This window comes from Lygodium microphyllum, chromosome 5 (assembly GCF_053477565.2).
Source record: "Lygodium microphyllum isolate KBCC chromosome 5, Lygodium_microphyllum_v1.1.10, whole genome shotgun sequence".
Taxonomy (NCBI): Eukaryota; Viridiplantae; Streptophyta; class Polypodiopsida; order Schizaeales; family Lygodiaceae; genus Lygodium; species Lygodium microphyllum.
This window is the reverse complement of record NC_141139.1, coordinates 75,159,352-75,182,391: the sequence shown is the minus strand read 5'-3', so window position 1 is coordinate 75,182,391 and position 23,040 is coordinate 75,159,352. Positions and strand designations below refer to the sequence as shown.

Genomic DNA, 23,040 nt, shown 5'->3' with positions numbered 1-23,040 from the left:
TTTGCACAATATGTAATCTGTCAAAGTATGACACACTCATCTTGCTGTTTGTGACATCATCACCAGCTCCATCTGCCCCCTTCAGCTCACTCTTCAAGAAACAGTGACCTACTGGGGTTTCTATTCCACCTCTAAATCGAGCCTCTGCCTCAGCTCCAGTTACATTACAGTTGGTAGAGCATGGTATCATCATTCATTTAGTTCATGTTTCATTTCATTCCATTCTTTGAGTATTCTTTTGTTACACATATTGATTCATACACTCTATGCACTCTTTTAACCCTAGGGTTCTCGATCACAATGCTTAGGTCAAATTCTTAAGAGTTCATTTCATTCATGCTCCTATCGCGTCAGCTTCCTAAGTGCTTATTTCCTTGCATGGTATCAAAGCATAGGTGCTCTTAACACTAAATTTCTCTAGAATACTTGTTTTCAAAGCATACAAACTAGCATTTGATATTTCAGACTTCCCATCATGAAGAACTGGTCACACTCTTCTTATCTTTGATGGATTAAGTAAAGAAATAGGTGTGAAGAAAATACCCTAACACACAAACACAAATAACATCGTACAACAAGGCACGGACTGATAGAATAATACAATTAGGGTTAGGGTAACTCAAAGACAGTGAACACAGAGAATGAATGAAATGATATGACTATTGAATAGACAATGCTCATGCAGCAAACACACTATGCAGTGAATAAATACTATACCTAGAACTCTTGTATCTCAAGGATCAAGGCAGGGGTAATAAGCTGGGAAGTGTGTCATACTCCGAATGGATCCCGAATCGCAACAAGGTAGCCTTCGGATGTCGAACACTAGCAAACGCAGCGAAGGAAGGCTAGATCTGATGCAAACGACAGTGCAAGAGAGAGAAAGACTAAAAGTGCAAGTTAGGAGAGAGAAAAAACTAAAAACGCAAGTGCAGCATAGTGACATGGGATGGGTTTTGGGAATGGGAATGGGAATGCGAATAGGGTCTAGAATTCACATTCCTTGTCGCCATCAGAGGGGCCCTAACAAGGGGACAAGATTGGGACAGTTTGAGAATAGATTGGAACTAGGAGGGGAAGCTAGAAAATGGCCATTCCATGTCCCTAAGAGGTGAGGAGAGAGAAAACGACAAGCACATGCTGCAGGAGAGAGAAAACAACAGAGACAAGCTAAGAAGATAGCGACAGCTGGAAAAGAGAGAGAATCGACAAGGTGGCAAATGGGGCCTGCAAACGCAGCAGTATGCTGATGTGGCAAGCTGTACAACAGTTGATGACAAACAGCAGCAGTTGCCTAGCTAGAAACAGCAGCAAACTGATGAGACAAAGGGCTGAAAATAGGTGCTAGATGAGTGAAGACTGCAATGGACAGCTTGCACTGCAATGTCCTCCGCAAACGGGGTGTGGGCAACAAACTGAAAACACTTGAAACCTAAAAAAACGAGATTAAGGCTAAATGGAGGCCAGCATATCTATTTATAGAAAATTTGGGTCCTCCCAAGTGGGTTTGTGTTTACGGGATACACACACTCTCTAGGAGCGCATTTCTTTTAAATAAACAAGGTTTCTTCCTTAATTAAGCATGTTTTAGGTTGTGTAAGTGAAGCTATTGCATTTTTAGCTCAATACTCCCTCTCAAACCCAACAATGGTGCCACAAGAAGTAAGCTAGCCAAGCCCCCCTTTTTTTAAAAATAAATCTTTTACCCTAAGGCATCCCATCTCAAAGCACCGAGAGCATAAGACAAAGTGCACACCGGTTACCTAGTGGCCTACTAAGACTATAGAGCCTAAGTGATCACCCCAGAGAGGCTACGGCATTGAGCAAAGGGTGCATGGCAATTGCCCGATGGCCTACCAAGTCCTGCAAAGGCGAATGGAATCAGCTATGGACTTTTTTTCTTAGGGCTTTGTAGTTTTTATAGATTTGACATTAAGTAAGGGTTTCAAATCAGTTTTTGTCCTATTTAGTATCCATGCTCCAAACGGGAGAGTGAGAAGGGATGGTCAGACCCAAGACCTTCACAAAACAAACATACTATCCCTACCATTACTAGGTGTCGGTGAAGAAAGAAAATGGCTAAGATATGGGTGACACAAATATAGCAAAGATGTGAAGCAAGCAAAACAAGCAAAGCAAACAAGCAAGCTAGGAATAATTGCCTTGGAGACTACCATGTGCAATGCCGCGAATATGGCGGATACAAAGTTGACCACTCCAAAAGACCAAAAAGGGATAAATACACATAGATGCATATTTACATGAACAAGATGCCAATACATGGGATAATGCAAAGGGAGATGCAAGATGTCATGCTCACGTAAAATGCAATGCAATGGTGCCACTTACACAGTGCCCTCGCAGGGGAGTTGTTCAATAGCCCAAGTGTCCTTTTATAATCATGTCATCTTGACAGTGCGGATAAAGTTACAAATGTACATAAGTACAATACAAAAGAATAAATGAATAAATGAATAAATGAATGTCTAAAAACTATAAGCATTATCATTGTTACTATTAAGGGAAGTAGTAGCCGCCTCCTCTCAAACTGGAAGGAAAAGCAAGAGCAAAGTACCCTCTTCCTGTCAATCTGAAGAAATAGGGGAGAGTATGCTCAAGTCAATCCTAGGTAGAAGGTACTGAAGAACCGGCCAGTTGACCACTTTGATCAAAATATCTACAAAATTGTCTAATGAAGGCACAAACTCTAGACGAATAGTACCTAGCTCAACCTGCTCTCAGGAAAAGTGAAAGTGGACTCCCACATGTAGCATTCGTGGTGTGATGATTGGATTATTCGCAAGGGCAATGGTACTCTGGTTGTCACAATAGACAATGGTGGGAGAGTCACAAGGGAAGTGAAGCGCCACCAATAAGCTCCTCAGGTAGATGGCCTCGATGGTGCCATCAAAGACAACCCTATACTCAGCCTCGGTCGTGGAAGCCACCATCGTCTCTTGGTTACGGCTAGGACAAGAAATGGAAGCCATGCCCAAGGTGAAAAAGTAGCCGTAATGGGAACGCTGGGTGTCAAGATCTCTTGCCCAATCAGAATCAATGTACCCTTGCAAACATAAACCAGAACCATAAGTGAGGCCATAAGAATAAATACACCGTAAGTAATGCAGCACACGAAGACATGCAATCCAATGTGACATCTTAGGTACTGTAAAATACTGACTAAGTAAGCAAAGTCTGACCTAGTATGAATTAGCCAAAGTAGTTTCCCTACAACAGATCTACAGGTATGCGCATCGAATGGCTGACCTAGATTATACTTCGACAAGTGGACAATAGAATCCAGAGACGTCACTAAACGTGTCTGATCCACAGTAAACTGTTCCATGAGCTAAAGTGTGTACTTCTACTGTGACACAAAAATACAACCCCAAATAGAACTACCTCCATCCCCAAGAAGTAAGACAACAAGCAGAGATCTGTCATTTCAAATGTAGCACTAAGCTTTGCCTTGATTTCGGCTATGGCAGTAGAATCTGAGCCTGTGATGAGTAAGTCATCAAGGTACAGCAGAATATAGGTGACTCTCTCTGCAATAGATTGAACATATAAGTTTGGGTCATAAGGGATAGAATGGTATCCGTGAGTCTGTAAGAACTCAATCATCCTATGGAACCAAGACTATGGTGCTTGTTTCAACCCATAGAGAGCTTTCTGCAAGCAGAATACCTTATTCCTCGAGTTCACACAAGAAAATCCTGGTAGTTGCTCCACATAGACTTCCTCCTCCAGATAACCATTCAAGAAGGCACTCTTAATATCCATATGATGTATCGGCCAACCGTGGTAAGCGGCTAGCGCGAGTAATAATCGAAAAGATGTCAACAGCGCAGTGCGTGCAAAGGACTCTTCATAATCAATACCATGCTTCTATCAAAACCCTTGCACAACAAGGTGAGCCTTGTACTTGTCTAAAGTCCCATCATCCTTTAGCTTAGTCCTAATAATCCACTTCGTCCCGATGACTTTCTTGTGGCTTGGATGATCCACCAATATCCAAGTCTCATTTCGGACAATCCTCTCTAGCTCCTTCTCCATGGCCTCTCGCCATTGAGGATGCTGAAGAGCCTCCTGCCATATATCCGCCTCAGAATGCGCAATGTGAACAAAATAAACAGCAACGCAAATGATGCCTGAGGTGCAAGTCGGGCAAATCTTCTAGGTCCTTCCGAATTGGTTTGCTGGTACTAGTGAGATAATGGGTCTCGCAAAGGGGGCCCGAGAGCTGAAGAATCCGCAAGTAGGTCATAACCGGGTAGTAGACCAAGCATAGTAGGCACAATCTCCAATGATGTGGAAAGAGGAATCAGATTGCAATCCGATGCAGATAACTGTATGATATCCCTCATCAAAGATGATGCCTCTTCTAACGACCACCTTCTTTGTATGAGTATCGAGCAAACAATAGGCTTTCGCTTCGGAGGAATATCCGACAAAGATAAGGAGATCAACTCGGGAGTAAGCTTTCCTATTTTATCATCAGACGTATGTGTGTATGCATGACACCTGAAGACTTGGAAGTGGGATATGACAAGCCGAGAGCCAAAGAATGCCTCATACGGGGCCTTTTGAGGAAGAGCTTCATTCAGGCACCGATTGGGATTGTACATCGTAGTGTTAGTAGCCTCAACCCAAAGGCGCTTAGGAAGCTCTACTGCGAACAGCATAGAGCGTGCCATTTCCATGATTGTCTGGTTCCTACGCTCTATGACTCCATTTAGAGAGGGGGAGTTGGTAGAGATGAGCTGGCGAGAGATGCCATGCTACTGTAGATACTCGAAAAACTTATGGGAGATGAACTCGCGACTGCTATCACTCCTCATACAACCAACACAAAGACCTGTCTGGTTATGAACCAACAGCACCCAAGCAGAGAAATATGTGAAAGCATCAGACTCATGCTTAAGAAAGTACACCCACATGTATCTAGGATGATTATCCACTATCACAAAGAAGTACAGCCCGCCGTTTAAGGCGGCAATGGATATTGGCCCGCAAAGATCAATGTGAATCAATCTAAGAGACATCTCAGCTCTATATGTAAACTGCTGAGGGAATGGGGTATGGTATGTTGTGCTAAGAAATGCACTTAGCCACTTAAACAGCCCCAAAACATGCTTATTTTAGGCTTATTTCAGCCAAAACCCTAAAACATGGAGCGGATCGAGAAAGTTAAGTGGGAGAGGATCTAGAACCCTAATTTTCTATAAATTGGCAGCCAGCCCTCCACTCTTTTACAATCTCATTTTTGCAGGTTTCAGGTGTTACCAGCTTCTTGCCCGCACCCTGGTCACGAAGGACATCTCAGCCCTTGCTGTCCATCACAATTCCCTACAGTTTGGCGCCTGTTTCCAGCCCTCCACATGCTGATTGTTGTTGTTTCTGCCTGGCGATTGACTACTGTTCATCTGCACTGTTGTCGTACAGCCTGCCACGCCAGCAAATTGTTGCGTTTGCACGGTCCAGCTGCCGCCCTTACAATTTTCTCTCTCTTGTCTGCAATCGCTGCAGTCTTTCTCTCTCCTGCAGGCTGTCCTGCCTGCGATTTCAATCTTTCTCTCTCCTGCAGGCTCCATTTTTAGTCTTTCTCTCTCCTCACTACTGTCTGCATCAGATCCATCTTCTCATTGCTACCTTTGCTGGCTCCATTTTTAGTCTTTCTCTCTCCTGCAGGCTGTCCTGCCTGCGTTTTCAGTATTTTTCTCTCCTGCAGGCTCCGTTTTTAGTCTCTCTCTCCTCACTGTTGTGTGCATCAGATCCAGTTTCTCACTGCTGCATTTGCTGGTATTCGACATCCGAAGGCTGCCTTGCTGCGATTCGGGATCCGTTCGGAGTACAACACTCTTCAGCTCAGTACCCCTTTCCTCATCCTAGAGATACAAGAGTTTAAGGTTCAATATTCATTCACTGCATAGTATGTTTGCTACATGAGCATCGTATTATTAGTAGTCATATCATTTCATTTATTCACCGTGTTCATTGTCTCTGAGTTACTCTAACGCTAATCCTAACTGTGTTCTTTTTATCAGTCTGTGTTTTGTCGTACGGTTTCTGTTTATGTTTCTGTGTTAGGATATTTTTCTTTACATGGTGCTGCTTCCCGAGCTGACATGCTTTACAGACATCTTGAGCTAACTTCAAGCAAGGAAGGCCCTCAATCCTTTGGGAGAGGGGGTTCCCCAAGAATCATGGTCGGGCAAGTCACCTTCATATGCTCACCTGAAAGTGTTTGGCTGCGAGGCTTTTGAGCACAAAAATTTTGGGCTTTTTACTGTGCGTGTCAAATTTTATGCCCATGGGTACATGTACAACAGAAATTGCAGCTAAAATTTGGGACTTCTCATGTAATGTGATGTATTTGCCCTTGAAACAGTTGTATTCAGTTGTGGAGTGCTGTAGCACATGGTTTGGTGCCTCTGAAAATTTACTTACAGATCTGAAATTTCTGCTTCTACATAGTCATTTATTGCTGGTTGGAATTTCTTTGTACCTTGGTCACTTGTGTGACAGTTTGGGCCTGCATTTGCTGAATTTTTTGTCACATTTGGGCTGAAAATCATGGCTAGCAGCAGTGACAACAGTAATCTCATGCACATTAAGAAGCTTAAAGGAGCACATAACTTTGTTGTTTGGCAAAAACAATGCTACAATATCCTGTTGCAGAAGAAGCAGGCAAAGCCGATTAAGACCAAAGGAGCAAAGCCCGCAGACATGGAATAGGAAGATTGGGATGAGTTAAATGAGCTTACACGCTCAACCATCGAGCTATCGATTTCTGATGCCTTGCTGTTTAACATTGAAGGTTTGGATTTTACATATGCTATTTGGACTTGACTAGAAGAACTCTATGCAAAGAAGAGTGCTACAAGCAAAGTGTATTGGCTGAAAAAGCTTATGGATTTGCGTATGAAAGAGGGTACAGCAATGTCTACTCACTTGAGTGAGTTTAACTCCATTTTCAGCCACTTGGTTGCCTTGAAGTTCTTGATTTATGAAGAATTTAAGGCTATGTTCTTACTTGGCACTCTGCCAGAGAGTTGGGATACATTCAAAACTGCTATGAGCAATTCTAATGTGATTCTTTTGTATGCTAATGTAGAGAGTGCTCTACTCATGAAAGAAATGAATTGGCAGAACAATGCATCGAGTAAGTCTTCCAGTGCTTTGCATACTAGGGGCAGATCACAACAGAAAGGTAAAACTAATAGCAAGGGATGCAATAAATCACGTGGCAAGGATGTTGAATGCCATCATTGTGGCAAGAAAGGTCACTTTAAACGTGATTGCTACAAATGGGAGAAAGAGAAAGGAAAGGGCAAGAAGACAGATAATAGCAAGGAAGAGAAGAAAGACAGCCAGCCTAAGAAGAGCAGTGTCAAAATTGAAGAGGTGAATGTAGTCACTCATGACAGTGATACTGAAAATGACATACTCTTGGTCTCTTCATATTTTGGTACACATGCTTTACTTGCAGATACAAAAGATGACATGCATACTTGAATTCTAGATTCAGGTGCTTCCTTTCATGTCACCCCTCATCATGAGTGGTTCTCTGACTATACATGGGGTCGACATGGTGTTGTCCATCTTGGGGACAACTGTGCATGTGACATTGCAAGTATTGGCAATGTGCAGTTGCAATTTCAGCATGGTTCTATCTTCACACATTAGCATGTATGGCATGTACCTCAGCTCAAGAAGAGCTTGATTAGCACAAGGTAGCTAGATGATGGTGGATTTCATACCACTTTTGGTGATGGGAAATGGAAGATCTGTAAGGGATCTAGAGTAATTGCCAGAGATTATAAAAGCGATACCTTATATCCTCTCCATGTATCTGGTGTGAGTAATCATGTTGTTGCAGTGACCGAGCAGCCAAGTGTTTCTTTGTGGCATGGCCGGTTGAGACACATGAGTCAAACTGGAATCAAAGTGTTTTCTCGTTTGGGTTACTTGCCTTGTCTTCGTTATGCTGATTTTGAGCATTGTGATTATTGTGTTTATGGTAAACATGCACAGACATCTCATAAGAAGTCTCTTTCGCTGAAATCTTCTCCTCTAGAGTTAATATATTCCGATATATGTTAGATGCCAGGATTATCTTTAGGAAAAAATAAATATTTTGTCACCTTTGTCGATCATGCTACATGGAAGGTATGGGTTTATTCTATTCATAGCAAGGATAAAGTGCTTGACAAGTTTAAAAAATTATTCACATTGGTTGAAAATCAGACTGATAAAACACTTAAGTGTCTTCGCTCTGACAATGGTGGGAAATATGTGTCCAAGGCCTTTCAGGCATTCTGTGACAGTAAAGGGATAAAGAGGGAGCTCACCGCCCCTCATAATCCACCCCAAAATGGAGTTGCAAAGCATATGAATCGGACCATACAAGATAAGGTCCATACGATGCTATCTCATGCTGCATTATCCCATGGTTTTTGGGCAGAAGCTGTTATAACAGCTGTACACTTGATTAATCGGTCACCAAATAGGTCTTTTGGGGGGGGTTGGTTTCCCAAGAAGCGTGGTCGAGCAAACCACCTTCATATGCTCACCTAAAAGTGTTTGGCTGCGAGGTTTTTGTGCACATTCGTAAAGAAAAATGCAGCAAACTTGAGCCAAAGTCCTATAAATGTATTTTCCTAGGATATGGTGACGAGGGTGAAATGGGGTATAGATTATGGGATCCCGAGAAAAGAAAAGTAGTATGCAACAATGATGTTATCTTCCGAGAAGATCACATGCATAAACAGCCCGAAAGGACTAAGGAGGTCTGTAGGGTTGTATTTCGGGAAGAAATACCTTTTGAATAGCAAAATGTGCCTATTGTACAGCAGTAAATACCTGCTGTAAATGAACCTACAAATGCAAAAAATAATACTGGAAATGATCAGCCAGCTAGCTATTACCCATAATAATGAGCCACTACATGTGCAGGAACAGCCAGGACAGCAAGCTGTTAATGCTGATTTGCAAGCTGAAATGCCAGGACAGCAAGCAAAAAATGCTCAACAACCAGCAAACAATGATCATTGGGTTAGGAGATCATCTAGGGCTACTAGACAACCTGATAGATTCATTCTTGGTGCAAACAATGCGGCTGAATATGTCATGTTGATAGACTATGGTGAACCATCTTGCTTCAAGAAAGCAATGGACAGATAGGACAGCAAGAAATGGTATAAAGCCATGTTGTCAGAAATGGAATCTCTTGAGAAAAATGGCACTTGGGACTTGGTGCAGTTGCCTAAAGGGCAGAAAACCCTTCCATGTAAATGGGTTTACAAGATGAAGGTCACTTCTAGTTCCTCGCCAAAGTAGAAAGCAAGATTGGTTGCGAAGGGATACAAGCAAGAACATGGAGTTGACTTCGATGAGATCTTCTCTCCTGTAGTCAAGATGACTACATTGAGAACCATTTTGGGCTTGATTATAGCTGAAGATATGGAGCTCATACTTATGGATGTAAAGACTGCATTCTTACATGGTGATCTACATGAAAATGGCTGATGGCAACAAACACAGCTCTATGAAACTTGGATTAGTGTCACATGGAGTAGGACAGCAGATCAGTAAATGCAGCCAGTTGAGGTGACGTGGTGGCCAAGTGACTGCTGTAAACAGCAAAAAGCAGGCTGTAGGGTGTCGTTGCAAGGCTGGAACAGCAAATGCAAGGTCAGCTTATGATGTGGCAGGCTGGCAACAACTGATCAAATACAAATGCAGGTTGCAGCAGATGATATGGCAGTAAATGCAGCAGTCTAAGCAATGACAGCAGGCTACAACCAGTCACCAATAGGTATACAGGGCTGGACAGCAGACGCCAGATGAAGAACAACAATAGACAACAGCTGGAACTAAGATTCCTTCGTGAATGGGATATGGACAGCAGAGACAAGTGCCAAAAATCTACAAAACAGGATTGGGGCTCAGACTGTCTATTTATATTAGTGTGGACCCTCCCAAATTAGGATTTAGCTGATGGGACACATACCATCTATAGAAACGCATGCATTTTTTAGCTCAGCACCCCCATCTCGGGCCCGAAACTAAAACCAAGAAGGGATTGTCAAGCTTAAGCCCGTTTTTATCCCAAGGCGTCCCACCCTAAAGTAGCTAAGGCATTGATCAAAGGGCACTCGTCAACTACCAAGTGACCTACCAAAACTACAAAGGCAATGGTTATCTTACCAAAGGTGCCCAACGGGTCACCCAAAGAAGCCAAGGCATTGGATAAAGTGGACCTACAAAGGCACACAAAACCACTTTGAACTTTTTTTTTTTTTTTTTAAAGTAGTGGTTTGTGCCCCTTGGGGAAAATAAGAAGGAATGCGTTAGAATTTGCCAATTCTATGGGCAGTGCCCAATGTTTTAGTCTTTAGTTATTTTTCAGTTCTTAGTGTGAACACAACTAAGGTTGTGTCACCACTCTTAGAGTTAGAATTAGAGTTAACTCTAGTTGAGTTAGAGCTAGGTCTATCTTAGGCCTATCTTGTACTTTCATTCTCATTCTTTCAATTCAGCAAGTACACTCTACTCTTTTGCTTCAGCACACTCTCATTGTCTCTCTTTTCTCTCATTCATAGCTAGCTGTCATTTTTCAACATTTGGTATCAGAGCAGGTTCTACGCACAAATTCAGTTCAGCCACACCTAAGGTCCTCTTGCTATTAGCCAGCTCTCTACCCAAGGAAGAGAAGGACAAGTTGCTGCTGTTTTCAGCCTGTGCGCAGCCCTACGCCCAATCCTGTATGCAACCTACACGCAACAGAGAAGCTACTGTTTTGGAGGAGTTGCTTTTGTTTTCATCTCTGCCCCTTATTTTCTCACTTCTGCCTATCATATTCTCGACCATGCCTACGATTCTGCAAGCCTTAAAAAGTGTAAAAACCCTAATTTTTCAATTTGGGGTTTTTTCAAAAATTGTGCAATTTCCCATCCATTTTGGCCATCTTTTTCCGAATCTCAACTCATGCTGCCCAAAATTTGGGGCTTTTGTCAGTTTTTGCTCCAAGAGTTCAAATTGACAACTAATTCAAAGAAATGTCACAATTTCTTTGACAATTCCCACCAAAAATTTTGGGGCTTTTGCCTGATTTACAGTCTCATGTGTGAATTTTCATCGGAGAGACGGACATTGCACAATTTCATCGACATTTGTACAAGAAACTTGGGGCTTTTGGTCCTAGAGGCTCCGACGCGCATCATGAGGCAGATTCCAACTGTCATTTGTTGTTGGCACGCACCCCGAGGTAACATTGCTACAAAGATTCAAGCTGTAACATACAAATTTCTTCAATTTCTTTGAAATTTTAGGAAGAAATTTTGAGCTTCTGCCCAACATGCATTCTAAGGCAGCAAACAAGCGGTATAACAAAGCATTTAATTGCTGTTACAGTCAAATTGAGCATAAAATTTCGAGAAATTTCAATAAATTTTGATAAGAATCAGCATTAAGTTGATGTAATTTATACTTTTGACAGCACGCATTATGAGCCAAGTATAGTACAGCAGTGCATTGCTATTATTTCTTGGCTAAGTGCTAATTTGGGTAAAATTGGACACACTTTGGAATTTGTGTAACAGTTTGGTACTTGTTGCATAATCCCAAGGGGATTTTTAGTATCTCTGAGGAGTACAATCTATACTTTAAACAAGAAGTATTGCACCTCAAACACCTCAGTGTAACAATAAAGGACAAGCTGCAGGTGTTGTTGTCCCTCCTTCCCCTCCTACCAAAGATCAGAGAAGATAGGACTCAAATGATGCACAGACACTTTCTTTGATTGCCTTGTCAGTGAAAAGATTGATCATTCCACACATCTAGTCTTATAAGACCTCAAAATCAACATGGGATATACTTGAGCATATGTTTGCAGCATGTAACGAGACCCAAATATCTTATTTTCGTAGAGAGTTGGCCAATGTGAACATGGGTGAGGGTGACAGCATAACAGACCATCTTACTCGTACAGGATTTGCACAAGCAGTTGCTCAATGTGAACAAAATCATTCAGGATAGTGAATTGGTAAACATCACATTGAACTCTCTTCTAAAGTCATATCTCGGTTTCCACACCTCTTTGATGTTGTCTTTGAGGGGGGCAGCAATCCCTTACATTTGTGGAGTTGGAAGGCCTCTTGTTGCAAGAGGAATATACTCAGAAGAATGTTGCATTGTATTCAGGAGATGTGACTATGCTTTCCAAGTTCAAAGGCAAAGGAAAAGTTAAGCAAAATGCAAAAAATCAGTTAAAGGGTGATGCTGAACAGCCATCAAATAAGGTTGTTCAAGACATAGAAAAGTCTAAAAAGAAGGGAAAATATCATTATTGCAAAAATCCAAGTCACTATATTGATGAATACAGTAAGAAATTAGACAAAGAGAAGAAAAAGAACTCCAGTTTGTCTGTCCAAGAGACATCAGCCAGCAAATCTACTGATGGATTATACACTTAGGTTGTCTAGGACCTTGTATAAGGGTTTGTTTTTGTTGGATGCCTATGGTGCACAGTCTCATGATGCTCTGGCAGTCACTACTCTATCGCCTACTATGCAAAATGCAGGGCTATGGCATGCATGCTACCGACATATGAGTTTTGGAAGTTTAATGACCCTTCAAAGGTGTCATATGGTAGATGCATTGCCTCCAGTGCATAGATTTACCTTCAAAAAGGATGGTGCAGTACGTGTTGTCCAGAAATTGCAGCTTATTCACTCTAACGTTTGTGGTCTCATGAGGACACGTGCACTTGGAGGTCATCTTTACTTTGTTACATTTATTGATGACTACTCTCGATATACATGGGTGTATGGGCTGAAAACAAAATCTTGTTGCAAAGCTGGAGGCTAAAACTGGCTTGAAAGTACGGACACTTCGCACAGATAGAGCCTAGAGGGGGGGAGTACATGTCTCATGCTTTTGGGACATATTTGCTTGATTGTGGCACTACGCATCAAGCCACTATTATAATGACTCCTCAGTAGAATGGTGTTGCTAAAAGGAAAAATCGCACTCTTATGGAGATAACTCGTTGTATGCTCAAAAGCAAGGGGCTGCCTCATAATTTTTTGTTAGAAGGCCTTCAATATGCAAATCATGTGTTGAATCGTGCACCCACTAAAGCACTAAAGACGATCACCCCATTTGAAGCTTGGCATGGTAAGAAACCCAAGGTTGATTACTTTGAAGTATTTGGTTGCATAGCCTAGGCACATGTTCTAAAAGAGCTTCATGGGAAGCTCGATGACAAGGCTGTAAAACACATATTTACTCACTACAATTCGGAAAGCAAGGGCTATCACTTATATGACCCATGCGCAAATAAAGTTTTTGTCAATAGGGATGTCATATTTACTGAAAATGCTACATTTTCACATGATTAGTTTCAAATGCCAGCCACCTATGACATTAGTGATGTCTTTGAGGGTCTCTTGCCACTTTCTTTGGAGTCCATGCCTACTGTAAATGGCCGGACAAACATAATACAACAAGTTGTTGCTGCACCATATGCACCTCAACAAGAGGGTATTGATGATGTTTTGCCACATGCAGTGGAAGATGCAATACAGTATGAAAGGGCTTTCGTAAATGCAGCAAAAACAGTCCTGAGATGGTTGTTACAAACTCTCCAACAAAGTAAAATGAATGCTCCTTTAGCTCAACGTACTAGAAGGGCTGCTAGACATGCAGCACATGATGCAAGGGGAGCCCATTTGGCTGATTTTACGGAAGTAGATGATTGTGATGAGCATGTATTTATGAGCTCACTATTGGATAATGATGAGCCTACTTCCTTGGATAAAGCTCAACAAGATATAAATTTGATGCAGGCCATGCAAGATGAGTTAGACTATTGCCACTAACTTTACATAGTATCTTGTGGATTTACCACTTGGCAAGAAAGCCATTGGCACAAAGTGGGTTTTTAAACTCAAATGCAAGGCTGATGGTACCATTAACAAGTACAAAGCACAGTTGGTAGTAAAAGGCTATGCACAGAAAAAGGGCATAGATTATGAAGAGACTTTTGCTTCTACATCCCATATGAGTATGGTGAGATGTATAATTGCCATGGCTGCAAAGATGTTTACGTGTCACAACCTCTAGGGTTTGTGGTTAAGGAGAAAGAGCACATGGTATGCAAGATAAACAAAGATCTTTATGGTCTCAAATAGGCTCCTCGTGCATGGCACTCTAAAATTGATGCATATTTAGATAGCAAAGGGTTCAAAAACAGTCCAATTGTTCCCACTCTATACATTAAGAATGAAGGGGGGGACTTGTTGATTATCATTCTTTATGTACATGGCATGTTGCTCACTAGACCTTCAGAAGCAAAAATTGCAAATTTCAAGGCTGAATTAAAACGTGCATTTGCTATATTAGATATGGGCTATCTACACTATTATTTGGGGATTCAGTTTACCCAAAATCAACATGGTATCATCATGTCACAATCACAGTATGTGAATAAGTTGTTACATAGGCTTAATATACAAGATTGCGAACCTATATGCACTCCTATGGAGCCAGGCTTCGAGCTATCTATGCATGACGATGAAGAGATGTCTGATGTTGCAATTTACAACTAGGCGTTGACTGTCTTATTTATCTTTGCAACACATGCCTTGACATTCAATATGCAGTATCTAAGGTGAGTAGTGTTTTTTTTAGGCCGTTCATGCATTTCATGGCTAAGTAAAAAATAGTCTACAGTAACTAGCTCGTCCTATGAGGCTGAGTACATGGTAGCCTTCATGACAATAGTGGAATGTGTAAGGTTGCACAAATCCTTGGCTGATCTACATTTACCATTGGAGGGTCCTACACCCATTCTTTCTAACAGTCAGAGTACAATTGCAATGGCACGAAATCCTATGTTTCATGCTCAGATGAAACATATTGAGATGCATTGCCATTATGTCAGAGAGAGATGCTATGCAAGAGAGATCAGCTTTATGTATGTTTCTACATAGAAAAATGTTGTAGACATTTTCACCAAGGCACTACCTCGTGAGAAGTTTGAGGCTTTTCGCAAGTCCTTAAACTTGCTACCCTTTGGTGATTGATCATTCTTGTACTTTACACATTGGCATTGCGGGAGGGTATTAGAATTTGCCAATTCTATGGGCATTGCCCAATCTTTTAGTCTTTAGTTCTTTTTCAGTTCTTAGTGTGAACACAACTAAAGTTATGTCACCACTCTTAGAGTTAGAGTTAAGAGTTAGTTAACTCTGGTTGAGTTAGAGCTAGGTCTTGTTAGCAGATATTAGTCAGCTCATGGTGTGAGTCTGTGTGCAGAGGCTGGGCATTTTATGTAGCATTTTATGCAGTATTTTATGGCACATTTTTGTGGCCATTTATGATGTATTTTTTAGCATTTGTTGCTGGCCAACCAGCATTAAATGCTGGCCGACCTACATTTTATGCTCCCCACTTTTGTGGCTATTTATAGGGCTCCTCCTCCACAGTCTTTCGTGCTTCAGCCATCAGTGGAGATCCTTCTGGGAGAGAGGAGCCGGTGCTGAGGAGCCCACGTAGCCAGTGACTCACCGTTGTATGCTGTTGTCTCGTGTTCGATATGGATTCCATTTCCCGAGCATACATCTGAGTTCTCATCTGTCTACTGTGTTCATTCTTTCTTCTGTCTTGTGTTTCAGCATTTATTTCAGCATATTCTTTACGCTTCCATTGCTGCACCACTTCTGACATGGTATCAGATTTCAGGCTGCAACCTATTTGTGCTGTGTTTTCTTGCTGATTTCAGGATTTACACCCTTCTTGCTGATCAGCCAGCTGTCCTTCCTACTGGCGACTGCTGATTTGCTGTTGGCGACAGTGTTTCAGCATTTGCGTTTTGCGTTTTTCTGGCTAGATTTGCGTTTACTACTGTTCCACTCTTTGCTGCCCGTGTTTCTTTCATTCCACTGCTGCAGCCTGTGTTTTGCTGTTTACAGCATTATTTTTGCCTGTTTTTCTGATTATTCAAGCCGTTTTTGCTGTTTTTGGCAGTTTTAACCTGATTTTTTCACTTTGTGCAGTAGCTTTTGGCTTATTTTGGTCAGCCTTTGGGTTATATTGCATGTGAACTCACTATTTTTTGGTATTTTTGGTTGCGTTTTGGCTGTGCTCACTCTCCCAACGACCCTCTTTTCTTCTACTTCTCTTTTCTACCTCCTCCAGATGGCCCCTCCGTGCACCTCAAGTGAAGATAAGTTACATGGACCTGATTATCTCACATGGAGTGCTGTCATGAAAGCTTGGTTTGTGCAGAAGCGGCTATGGTACATCGTCTGTCGAGCTCTTGCTCGCCCTCTCCATCCTTTTCCTCTTCCTGAAGACTTTGATGAGGACAACCATGAGGAAGCAGTGCTCACATGGGACTCGGACGATGCCCGTGCTTACTCGGCGTTGCTTCGGTGTATTTCTAAAGCGGTCTTACCGGCGGTTACCTCCTGTAGGACATCTCCTGAAGTATGGCAGAAGTTGCAACAGATGTACGAGGCACCTTCCACCATGTGGGCCGTCACACTTTATGGCCAGCTCCAGCAGATGAAGTTTGAGCCGAAAGATACTATTCAGTCTTTTCTTCTTCGTGTTACGCAGGTATAGGACCAGCTTCGGAACATGCAATTTGCTCTTCCCGAGGTGCATCTTGTCGGGACGGTCCTCTACAAGCTCCCCCCGGAGTTTGATGGAGTGGCCAATGCTTTGCGGGCGCAGATATCATCGACTCCTGTCAGTTTTACACATATGACCTCGATGCTTCTTGAGCATGAGGCATCCTTGAGATTACAGGGGCGGCTTCCGGCACATTATGGAGGTGAGGCTTATGTAGCTTCAGAGAGGGGTGACGGGAAGAAGAAGTCGAAGGCCCAGTGTTACCACTGTGGCAAGAAGGGACATTTGCGGAAGGATTGCAAGAAGTTAGCGGCTTCCAGGAAGAAGGAGCAGAAGACGAAGCGCGATGCTGACTCTACCGATGAGTCCTCTCCTTCATCCGACTCCGACTCCGATCCTCCGTCCAAGGAGAAGTCCAAGACGCGGAAGGGATCCTCTTCTTCAGATCGTGGGAAGGGATTGATGGCCCCTTCCACAGCTGCTTTCCAATGATGGCATGATGTCATCCCTCACGACTCTCTTGTGCCAGAGAGGGAGTGTGAGCGGGTGTTGGTGGGGCTGCAGTGCCTCATCTATATTTTGATACAGGTGCACAGGTTCCAGAGAGGGATGTCCCTGACGCATCGACGGTATCCGGCAGTGAAATCCTAGAGACTGGCGTTGATTTCTGGGTTCATGATGAGCTGTTCTTCTTGACAGAGAGCGAGAGGCTTTCGTCTGGAGCTCACATGAGGGGACACTTTGGTGGTTTGGCCAAAGGCGGGGAATCCATGGTCACATGTTCAGAGACATGTTTGGCAGATTGGCTTTGTATGTCCTGAGTGACATAGGTGACATTACACAGAGAGCTGCTATGATTCTTCTCTATTTTCAGGTGTTGTTGGTACGATCGACATCGACATCAGATACTCTCCGAGGCTTCTTGGTGGTGGGCTGGCCACTCACCGCTTGAACATCCATGGTCCTTCTGGTGTTTCTTTGTTGTGTAGTTTATGACTCTCCATCATTGTACTATTTTATTGTATCCGATCACACATGATCTGAGAGAGGGTGTTAGCAGATATTAGTCAGCTCATGGTGTGAGTCTGTGTGCAGAGGCTAGGCATTTTATGTAGCATTTTATGCAGTATTTTATGGCACATTTTTGTGGCCATTTATGATGTATTTTTTAGCATTTGTTGCTGGCCGACCAGCATTAAATGCTGGCCGACCTACATATTATGCTCCCCACTTTTGTGGCTATTTATAGGGCTCCTCCTCCACAGTCTTTCGTGCTTCAGCCATCAGTGGAGATCCTTCTGGGAGAGAGGAGCCGGTGCTGAGGAGCCCACGCAGCCAATGACTCACCGTTGTATGCTGCTGTCTCGTGTTCGATATGGATTCCATTTCCCGAGCATACATCTGAGTTCTCATCTGTCTACTGTGTTCATTCTTTCTTCTGTCTTGTGTTTCAGCATTTATTTCAGCATATTCTTTACGCTTCCATTGCTGCACCACTTCTGACAGGTCTATCTTAGACCTATCTTGTACCTTTCATTCTCATTCTTTCAATTCAACAAGTACACTCTACTCTTTTGCTTTAGCACACTCTCATTGCCTCTCTTTTCTCTCCTCCATAGCTGACTGTCATTTTCCAACAGGATGATCAAATCCAACACACCACAAAACAAACGAGCTATCACGACCATCCGTGGGTGTTAGTGAAGGGGAGAAAAAAAATATGGGATATGTTTTATGTAAGGAACTTTAGTGTGTTTTATGAATGATGAATGTATATGATGCTCAATGCAGCAAACACGCTACGCAAAGCAAATACTAAGCCCCAAACTCCCGCATCTCTAGGATTCAGGCAAATAGTATGAATTGGAGAGAGTGCCATACTGTAATGAATCCCAAAAGGAAACAAACAACCTCTAAAGATGTTTGGCCATAGCAAATGTAGCTCTATGAAGACTAGATTAGTGTCAAATGGAGCAGCAAATCAGTAAACACAGCCAGCTGAGGTGACATGACAGCCAAGCAACTGCTGTAAACAGCAAAACCCAAGCCGCAAGGCGTCATAGCAGGGCTAGAACAGCAAACACATGGTCAGCTGATGATGTGGCATGCTGGTGACAGGTCGTCAAGTGCAAACGCAGGCTGCAGCAGATCATATGGCAGTAAACACAGCAATCCAAATGATGACAACAGGCTGAAAGCAGTCTTCAAACATGTACAAAGGGTTCGAAAGCAGGCACCAACAGCAGTGGACAGCAGCTCAGACTGAGATATCCTGTGCAAAGGGGGTATGGACAGCAGAGACAGGTGCCAGCAATCTGCAAAATAGGATTGGGGCAGAGTGGTGGGCAGCCTGTCTGTTTATAGAAGTGTGGATCCTCCAAAATTAGGGTTTGGCTTGTGGGACATGGATGCTCTCTAGAAACGCATTTCTTTTAATGAAACTTTGGTAATGCTCTACTGGAGGCATGGTGTTAAAGCTTATTCGTGGACTGTCATCTTTAACCCATGTGTTCTTTCTAACCAAGTGGGTGTTAATCAAGTATCTTCCTCAAGGAACTTGTTGACTTCTTAAAAAGTCGTTTGATTATCTCAACATCAGCCCTTAAAGCAGAGCCCTAAGCAGCCCCCCTACCTGTAACCAAAAAAAAGGTAGCATTAAATGCAATTTGTATACTATTCATTCTACTATCACAACAAACTCTAATCTCTCAACTCTCATCTCCCAAACGTCTCCTATCCGTGTTTTCTTTTCTATGATAATCTTCCATACTCTATTCTCTCTAACCCTCTCTGTTTTCTACATTGTTGTCTTTTATCTAACATCATGGCTTCTCACATTGTATCTCCTTTCAATGCACCGGCTACAAATAAACCTCAATTACATGGAGGGTGCCCAACCATCTTCTCCCAAACCCGAACACATGCATGGCCACCATCCTAAGGGATCTTCTTCCATGAAATCTGATGCAAACTCGTCCCTTTTGGCGGTTTTGCAAGCTCGAATAAAAGACAAGCAACAACAATTAGCCGAGCTACACATTGCCTACTTTCCATTTGTGCCCACAGCCATGAGGACAGTCTCTCCAATTCCAACCCAATCCCTTTAAGGGGGAGGAGAAGGAATGTGATGAGACTAATATCAACTCATAGTCCTACAGCCCAATATTCGTAGGCTAGGTATATTACCATTGCCACTGATTACCTAACCAAGTGAGCTAAAGCTAGAGCCATGTGAAAGAATGGCATGCAAACCACAACAAAATTTCTTATGGGAGTAAGTAATCACTCGATTCGACTGCCCCATCAACATTGTGAGTAACCAAGGCACACATTTCATTAACGAGGTAATCATGCACCTACTATCTACCTTTATGGTAGCTAATCCATTGCATTTGAGAGCCATAAGCTCACATATGTCCAAAGATTTACACAACTCAAGAGAAGGAACTATTGGTGGTCATCCAAGCCCTTAAAATTTGGCGTCATTATTTGTACGACACCTGGCTCATTATTTGGACTAACCACCAATCGTTGAAATACCTCAGTGATTAGCAAAGTCTAGGCCTTGTGGCACAAGGGCAAGGCCAAAGAATGGTAAGTGAACCTTTGGGAGAATGAGTTTATAGAGTTACCACTTTAAAAGTCATAGTAATGAACATCTCATCAAAGTTTGGGCAATTACTGAACTAGCAGCTCTTCCATAGGCAATAGATGCACTTGGAACATGTGAAATTTATAGGTCTCTCTATCTCCTTGGGATCAGCCACACCCTGTTTATTGGCGGTTCTATCAAATTTGTTGTTGGTCTGGATGTTGTAACCATGGAAACTGAAGCTGCAACTTCATTTGTGAGGTAGGCAAGGAGCTTAATCCATCGCCTATGTAGCCACATGATGATAATAATTTGGCATCTTTGGGCAAGGTTAAGGAAGGTACTGGACATGCGAGGAATATTGGATATGCAATGGGAAGAGTATAGGCCTTGTAGCATAGGAACATGGGTATTGGACATACAATGGGCAAAGTCGAGGCCTTGTAGCGCAGGGGCAAGGCCAAAGAATGGTAAGTGAACCTTTGGAACATTGAGTTTTTGAGGTTAAAACTTTGAAAGTTATATTAATGAATGTTTGGTCAAAGTTTGGGTGCTTATTGAATGGGCAGTCCTTGGGTGCACTTGGAACATGCGAAATGTCATTTCTAGGTCTCTCAATCTCCTTAGGATCAGCCACCCCCTATTTGTTGGCTGTTGTTGGTTTGGATGTTGCAACCATGGAGATTGAAGGTGTAGCTTCATTTGTGAGGCAGGACAGCAGCTTGATCAGTCGGCTGCATGATGATGATGACAATTTGGCACCTTTAGCAAGGTTAAGGACTACAAATAAGATGGGGCAATAGTGAACTTTGAAACCTTCAACAGTGTATACGATAGGCTAAAGGCATTGACATTTATACAACAGTTTGATGCAGCCTACTCCGGGGGTCGACTTCTCTAAACCTTCAAAAGTACGCAAGGTAGCCACCTTCTCGAAAGGAATGCCCTTCTATGGATTGTGGTGCACTACCCCTTTGATGCAAGGGTAGACACTAGGAAATTGCATACTCTTCAAGCACATTTCTCTTCTCAATGGCTCACAAACACTTTTGAGGTGCATGTGACAACAGCTTGGCATGTACTGGATGCAACTTAATGTGCTGATTTGGAAGAGTATAATAATAACCTTTGGGCAAACTTGTAGTCAATTAGCTTTTTTCGCAATGTCATTTGAGAATTATTGTTGTGGTCTACCCAAAGAAACCCGCAACTATTGCACCAAGTCAAGAGAGACCAGTATAGTGCAACTAATAGAGAATGCAAATACAACACATGCATTACTAAAAGGACACATGGCTATTGTTAATGGCAGCAAGCTTGATTTTGCAAATAAGGCACAGCAAGGAGGAGAACCTAAGAAGCCACATTTCCATGCAGGAAGGCAATCTAAAAGGTCATTTACACATGGTAAAACCCCTGCTGAAAAGACAGTATTGTTTTCTACAATATATGGTTTTATTCGTTAACAAGAGGGCCATAATAATTTGAACCTAATATAATAAGATTATTTTACAGGAATGAGAAATGAGAAAATACGTGAATTGTTGGATGTAGCACAAAAAATTACCATTTGTCATGAATGGGGAACGGGAGACCTTATGCATTATTGGACCTCGAACTTCATCAATGGGAAATGTGAGACCCTCGATTTTCATGAACAAGAACCTTGTTAGTCATTGGATCTCACAATGACTGAACGTGCAGCCCAAGGAAGATCGAGTTAAAGACTACGACAACTGAAACTTCTTCACGGAAATCATTTTCGAGAATTCAACAAAAACCTTCGACTTGAAAGTCTGGGTTTTTGTCAAGGCTCTAAGCGGAATTTTGGATAAGATCAACAACTGATATCATCAATATTGAGACTTCTTATCTAGAGTCTGCAAAACCTTTTCTTCCCGATAATTGGCATCAATGAACAATGAACGGCATGATAAGTCAAGCGATTGCTGATCGGTTTTTTCATGAACAACGACTGTCATGGTCCTGACTTGTGCGTGTATGCCGATAATGAAGACACAGAAAGTGAAAATTCTGGCTGTTTGGACTGCGATCTATTTCGATTAGAGAGAGAGCTAGAGAGAGATGACGAACCTTTTCGACAAGGCGAGCGTCAGAGTTTTCCAAGGCGAGCAGTGCATATCTGGTGGCCTTGACAAGCTCGGATGACGTCTTTGGCTTGGAAGGCTTGAAAAACGAGAACGACGCCATGACGTGCCGCTGGTAAACTAGTCGACTATCAGCAAGCAACCACACGACAAAATTTAAAGGGCGATTCAACTAAAAGTGATAATCAGAAGAACCTTGCTTTCATCCCCTCGGAAAAGTTACAAGCCTTTGATGCATTTTCTAATGCTACTTAGTACTACTACTTGCTTTACTTGCCTATGTATTTAAAAAATTACAAACTAACCCTTGGGTTTGAAGGTACATTTCATGTGGCTTCATGCCAAGATTCTCTTGATACTCTCCATTGGTGCCAATATTTGACTTGCACTTGCAAAGTGGCATTCTAAATATGAGAATGACCCTATGCATACACTCTGCACCTTAACATATTTTAATGTGATGCATGTTCGAGCACACATGAGAGAGAGAGAGAGTGTGTGTGTGTGTGTGTGTGCGTGTGTGTGAATGAATGAGTGGTACTAAATTAAATGGCACCATCAATCAAAACTTGTTACCACTCGAAACTTGTTAAAATAACCGTACATTCGTAATCTTGAGTTGTTTGAGTCTATCCACAAAAGAAGCTCCAAGTTAACCCCACAAGAATCAACTTGAAATGGGAACATGGGTTATAT

At 42.4% G+C, this 23,040-nt stretch overlaps 1 protein-coding gene across 1 annotated transcript in view; it reads right to left on the bottom strand.

Moving 5' to 3' along the window:
- Nucleotides 1-22,565, bottom strand: part of LOC148035999 (uncharacterized) — a 55,437-nt gene extending 32,872 nt beyond the window's left edge. Inside the window, exon 1 of the mRNA XM_087678002.1 lies at nucleotides 22,331-22,565. Coding sequence (XP_087534128.1) covers nucleotides 22,331-22,447 — 117 coding nt within the window. The 5' untranslated portion in view covers nucleotides 22,448-22,565. The remainder of the gene's footprint in view (nucleotides 1-22,330) is intronic.
- Between the last annotated feature and the right edge of the window lie 475 nt (nucleotides 22,566-23,040).